This window comes from Mustela nivalis, assembly GCF_964662115.1.
Source record: "Mustela nivalis genome assembly, chromosome: X".
In the NCBI taxonomy this organism is placed as follows: domain Eukaryota; kingdom Metazoa; phylum Chordata; class Mammalia; order Carnivora; family Mustelidae; genus Mustela; species Mustela nivalis.
The window spans coordinates 40,800,895-40,807,249 of NC_139040.1; the positions used below are offsets into that span (position 1 = coordinate 40,800,895).

The window sequence follows — 6,355 nt, forward strand, 5'->3', positions numbered from 1 at the left end:
CAACAGTGCAGTTAGTCTTCAAACATTAGAAAACTAAGCCCCAGAGAAAAGCATGCTGGTACTGGAAGCAGGCTTGGGTCCATTCAAATGAAGAGTTTAGGTGTCCCAGGAATCTTGAGGATGATATGGAGGTACAGAGAATGCATGTATTCCTTTGTCCCCTAGACTGGGCTTTTGGTGCTGTGGGAAGAACCTATCACCAAGAGAACCAAAGAGAGCTTTCAAAGCATACCGTTTAGGAGATGGGCCTCTGTTGATAGGGCCTAAGAAAAATGCAGTATTTAATAACTGGTACAGCATGAATTAACCAATCAGACACAAACTGAGGGCCTTCAAATCACACTTGTGGATGGTTGTCTATTTGCTCTGCCCTTTCCATTTAAATAATGCTGACGAAGGGTCCTATACAATCTCTCACCATGCAGTTCTAGTCATAAGAAGTACTATGTGATAACACATTTTATTTATTTTTAAAGACTTATTTATTTATTTTAGAGAGAAGTAGGAAGGGGCAGAGGGGGAGGGAGAGAGAGAACCCCAAGCAGAATCCCTGCCAAGCGCAGAGCCTGATGCAGGGCTTGATCTCACAACCCTGAGATCACGACCTGAGCCAAAATTGAGTCAGATGCTTAGCGGACTGAACAGCCCAGGCACTCCTGTAATAATACATTTTAAAATGCCAACACTGGTGAAAAGGAAAAGTTGAGGGTGTATTAATTGAGCACCTGAGAAGGGGGAGAACAGAGTGCTTGATATTTGGGGAAGGAAGGATAATTTAAACCTTTTAAGCTTGCAATTATTCAGAATTTCACAATCTGTACAGTGTCTGAAGGGGTGGAGCAGAGGATAGACACACACACACATCTAGATCATTTTAATATTAGAACATGAGAGTGCTACCACAGAATATGAAAGAAAAAGGTATCGATGCCAAATACAAGAACCTAGGCAGGCTTATATAAATGGAGAAACAGGATCTTCTCTTATCAGACTTCCTGGCCTTCTTCTGATCCTCTGGTAAATTAAGACTTCATTTTCCTTAAACAGCTTCCAGATTTTAGGCCCGTTTTCTCCTTTCCCTCTTTAATATGTTGTCGTTTTTATTAGGAAATATTTCAGACCTACAGAGTCTATGGTATAGACAATACTACATCCATTTACCCACCACCTTACTCAAGAAATAGAACATTACAGATACAGTTGAAGCCCACTGCATACCTGTACTGGGCTAAACTGCATTTTCCAAAAAGAAATTTTTCACATCCTAATATCTGGTCCCTATAAATGTGATTTTATTTAGAAACGGGGCCTTTGCAAATATAACGAGGCTAAGAGACACAAGACGAGCTCAACCTGGAATTATGGTGAGCCTAACCCCCATGACTAATGTGAACATAAGAGAAAGGAGAGGCAGAATTGAATCACAGACTCGCAGGGAAGGACATAAAATAATGGAGGCAGATATTGGAGTTATGCTGCCACTAACAGAGGAATTTCAGAAAACACCAGAATCTAGAAGAATCAGGAATATTCTCTCTTGGATCTTAGAAGGAAATGTGTCTGTGTCCTCAACCTGATTTCACCTGAAATCAGAACTCCAGAATTCCGGAACTGCCAGAATCAGACCCCAGAGTATGAGGGTATGAAGTTCTGTTTTAGGCCACCCACTTTGTGTAATTTTTTTTTTTTTAATAACAGAAGTAGAAAACTAAGACAGCCCGTCCCCAATTGAATTCTTCACTATCCCTCTACACAAGACATAACCAGTGTCCTAAAAAGTCTCCTTATCATTACATTATAGGCCTTTCTGCATGCTATATATGCTGGCATTTCCAATGCTTACTTTTTACTACATATATATGTATCCATAATGTATACATTTATTTTGCATATTTTGAAAATTCATATACATTGTGTCATAGTATTTGTATTCTTCTGGAATGAGATGGTTCTCTTATGCATTATTTTTCACTGCAAACATCCAAAGTTTGTTCTTCTAGGGGGTCTTTATCTGTGTCCCAAGTCTTGGAGATTTCCACTTTCATTCCCAGCTCTGACCTTACTCTCTATTCAAAACAGCTTCACATCACTGTGTTAATGCTGCTCCTACCAAAAATGAAGCTGATTTCCTCTCATTCATTGCTTGAAATGTTTCCCAAACTTTATTGAGTTTCAGAATCATCTGTGAGGACTTCTAAACTGTGACAGAATTACCAATTCAGAAGTTATGGAGTGAGGCCTGAGCATTTGCATTCCTAAGAAGTTCTCAGGTGATGATGATGATGCTGGTCCATATCAGCCCAGTAAAAACCAGCACCATCTGATCTCTGGGTAAGCAAGATCATCCATCATGTACTTCAAAAGAATACAGTAGGGGCAACCACACCCTTCTTTATGTAAATTGTTTATAAGTTTTTTAATTAATTGGAGGATGAATAAAGGAACCTAAAACAGGCTTATCAAATGATTGAAAGTGATTCCTTTCAATAATAGGTGGCCAAAACAAAAATATACAAAGATAGATTTAAGTCATTGTCATATATCTAAAGAGTCTGCAGCTTATTCATTTTAAATGAACTTTTATTTTCAACTTTGAAATGCTGTCATATCTCTCAAATATATGATGACATTAGAACAAGACCAGTGGTGCTAAAGTTTCAAAAGACAAATAAATATAAAAAAATCTCCATTCCTTGAAGAACAAATTCACTGTGGCTTTCTTCGTTCATGGCTTACTATGCCTCCAAACTGTAGATGAAACAAGAGACAATTAACAATTGAACTTGATTGAAATGCAACAGTGACTTTCTAAGTCTAAGAATAGCCAATCCTATTTATGTCTGAGCTAAAATGAGAAATCATGTATCTCTCTTACAACCCAGACACCTGGGTGTAAGCATGCTTTTGCATACTCTGAGGTCCTCCATTCTGTGACACAACAAAATCAACTGTTATTTGCCAAACCAAAAAGGCTTGTTTGTTTGTTGTGAGACAACATTCTGGTATGTACACATTTCTTTTGATTTTAAAGGCCTATGCTCTATCCATAAACTACACTCATTTACCCCCCAGGGCCCAAGTTCCAATATCTGTAAAAGAAGAAAGTAAAAGGAAAGGACAAAATATGTTGAATATAGATTGAGTTAAATATCAATCCAGTGATTAACATTCATCTTACCATGACTATTGTTGTTTTCTTTTCACTGTCCCCTGAAATATAGACATTTACAACTGAATAAATGGTTTAAATGGCTGAAAAATAAATATATGAAATTCTAAATAAAATTCTTAACGATTCCTGTGATAGTCACATTCTCAAAGGAATCGTCTCCTACTTAGCATAAAAGACCATATTTCTGTGGCTACATGTTGAAAGCCCAGCTGGTATTGATTTATGTTCCTTTAGCCGCTTGTTCTGGCAACCGTGTTCTAAACAAACATTGGTCTCTGCTACCAGGCTGACACATCTCCCACCCGTTGAAGACTCACAGCTACACCTGAAAGGACTTGAAGCTGTGAATGAAGCACATTTCAGAATATGCTGCCTTCTACACCGATATCCAAAATTAACACCGAACTGGCTCACAGAACTAAATTTTTGACATTTTGTTATTTACTTTACTGAGAAAAGTTAGAAGCATAATTGATGTAGATCAGGCATGGCTGGATGATACACAAAGCGACGCACAGATACCTGGGTTCTCGGGAACTGCTCTCTCCTGGGCCCAGATGCTTTTCAGGCCCTTTTTCAGGTTCTTCATTTCTGATCTCTTCTGCTTTCTTTTCCTCACCTCCAGCTTCTCGGGCCTCATCATCAGAGCTTCCACACTTATATTCGCTGGCTTCATTGGTGAAGAATAATACGGACTTCGGGACCAGAACTTCACGGAAAAAATAGCCCAGTCTAAAATCGGTGGCGACATCGACGACTCTGCCCTCAGGAGAATCAGGAGGATAGAAGTAGGTGAAGAAAGAATAGCGGGGCGTCTTCTTGGTGGTGGATACAATGCTTCTGCGGTCCTCACATTTCTGCAGCTTGCTCGTTTTCATGGTGACATTTCTCCCCTCTTTCCAGTAGATCTCACATCCTGTGCTGCTGATAATTTCTGGGCCTTTGGAGAGGAAGGGATCGGAATCATCGGGGTCTGATCGCATTTGGTATGTTTTAGTCAGGATTTCATTGAGAAAGTATTCGTTGGACTTGAAGATAAATTCTACGGTGAAGCTCATTGGTTCCTTGAACCCTGAAAATTTAATTTTTACATCTTTCAAGTGCTCGAGTACAGGTTCATCATTTTTTCGGATCATCCTCCCAAGGATCTTCACATTTTTAAAAGCTGTCAACCAAAAGTGAGGTATGCCGCTTGTTGGCCCTTTTCCCGCAGGCTCTCTTTCCATTTCCCCCCACGCGCCTTCCTGGACAGCTACTTGCCACTGACACTCACCTTCTGTGGGCTCATAGATTGCATTGACGATCTCAGATCTCTTATCAAACAAAGGCTGGTAGAAGACCGCATACTTTTTCTCTAGATCGTGAAAATCTCGGTAGAATTGAGCTTCCACTTGTGCATATTGGGCCTGAAGATTTTTGAGAGCTTTGACCCGCTGCTTCACCGCTAAAGGCAAGTGCTGAGCACCGCCTGCCTTTGAGCTGGGTGCCCCAAGAGGGGCTGCAAGGGCCCGAGGACTTGACGGCCACTCGCCAACCTGGACCTTGTCGGGGGCACAGGCCCCAGCTTCGGAGGACTTGGAGGCATCGCCCAGGGCCTCGTCCTCTTTCCCGTGAGCCTCTGCTGTGGGTTCCTCTGCCTTTTGGGATACAGCCTCCTCTGTTGGTTCCTGCGGCCCCCAGGGCGAGGTGCCCTCTGCCTGGTACTCGCCCACCCGGACCTCCGCTTCCTCTCTCGGGTGCCCCTGGTCCTGGGGAGCTGGTCCTTCTCCTGGCTCTTCCACCTCTGGAGGCGCTCGCCTCTCTCCAGGGTCCTCAGGCTCCCGGGAGTGGCGCCTGATTCCCATGCGGCCTGCATGGGGCTGGACCAGGACATGGTCATTATCACGGATACGGTGTAGAAGGGAATGGAGCAGAGCCCTGAAGAGGGACCGAAACCGTGCCATGAGGGTCTCAGGAGCGGCCGTGGCGACTTCTGGGACGTCTGCGGGCACTTGGCCATTGTCTTCCTCCTGTTCAGTCTCTTCCTCTTCCTCCTCATTCTCTTCCTCGTTTTCACCCTCCTCTTCTGACTCATAGTCAGACTCCTCCTGGTTCCCAAACTCAAACTCTGGCGACTGGTAGTCATAGTCTTCCTGATCTCCAAACTCAAACTCGAACTCGAACTCCTCTTCCTCCTCCTCTTCTTCCTCCTCTTCCTCGTCCTCTTCCCCCGCCTCCTCCTCTTCTACCAGCTTTCCCTCCTGGCTCTGTTCTGCGGCCTGGGCAGCATCTTGCCCACCCTCCTCCTCAGGAAGGGCTCGCGCAACCCCTTCAGAAGCCAGGAAGGCTGCGGCTGCCTCGACCCCGTCCACCCCTTCTGAAGGGGACACCGGGACCCCAACGGGTCTGGGGTCCTGGCCACCTGGAATCAGACTTTGTTCCTCAGTGGCAGACATGGCCGGAGGGACTCGCCAGTCAGTGCCTCAACTGGAGTTTTGATTGTGGGGCCGCGACAACCGCGGTGAAGATGGCGGCCACTGAAGTGACTGCCCCTGAGGGGAGGCTGTTGGCAGCAGGACCTGTCAGGAGGCGGTGGGGGTGGCAGAGAAGATGACTTCAGAGGGTACGACAGTCTGTGAAGGTGCTCGTGGAAGTCCCGCAACAGGAAGCGCAGAGGGGCAGCCCAAGAATCGGCCAACCAAGACTGCGCCTGAGGTGGCAGAGGGACAAGGCGGGAAAGATTCCGTTGGGCTGGTGACGGGAGGTGGAAATTGGAAGGGTCAACAAAGAGCCACTTCCTCCACCATGAGCTCGAAGCTCATTTGCTGAGAAACATTGATTGACATGCTTGTGGTCCAATGGCTGATGGGTGTCTTCGGCTCCCCTCTAGACCCTAAAGTACTATTTGTGTTATTCTTTAATCCTGCACAAGTCCCCACTTCTTTATTCTATCTTTGAGAGTCAATCAGTGTCTAGATATGAGAGTACTTTCGGGTATATGAACTGATTTGTTTCCCAGTTTTCTCCTGGGGTTGACTCATGCCAATAGCGACCAGTTATTTATTTTTAAGTGGATAAATCAAGTAGCAGTAATTGTAAAATCCTCACATAAGAGAGGGACAGAGAATTGGGACGATTTGGTAGCATTAAAACTACTTGGAAGAGAGGAGAGGAGATTGCAAAAGAGTAGGGAACCCATAGATT

At 44.4% G+C, this 6,355-nt stretch overlaps 1 protein-coding gene across 1 annotated transcript; it reads right to left on the reverse strand.

Annotated features, from left to right (window-relative positions):
- Positions 1 to 2,684: 2,684 nt before the first annotated feature.
- On the reverse strand, positions 2,685 to 5,891 carry LOC309855858 (uncharacterized protein). Its single transcript, XM_082716504.1, has 2 exons — positions 3,695 to 5,891; positions 2,685 to 2,748 (listed from the first exon to the last, which is right to left on the reverse strand). Exons 1-2 carry the CDS (start codon positions 5,605 to 5,607, stop codon positions 2,736 to 2,738), a joined length of 1,926 nt encoding a protein of 641 aa, XP_082572630.1. The 5' UTR covers positions 5,608 to 5,891; the 3' UTR covers positions 2,685 to 2,735.
- Positions 5,892 to 6,355: the final 464 nt, after the last annotated feature.

What these genes read in the sequence shown, in the direction of transcription:
- LOC309855858 (XM_082716504.1), bottom strand. Translation starts at nt 5,607, where the DNA reads ATGTCTGCCACTGAGGAACAAAGTCTGATTCCAGGTGGCCAGGACCCC.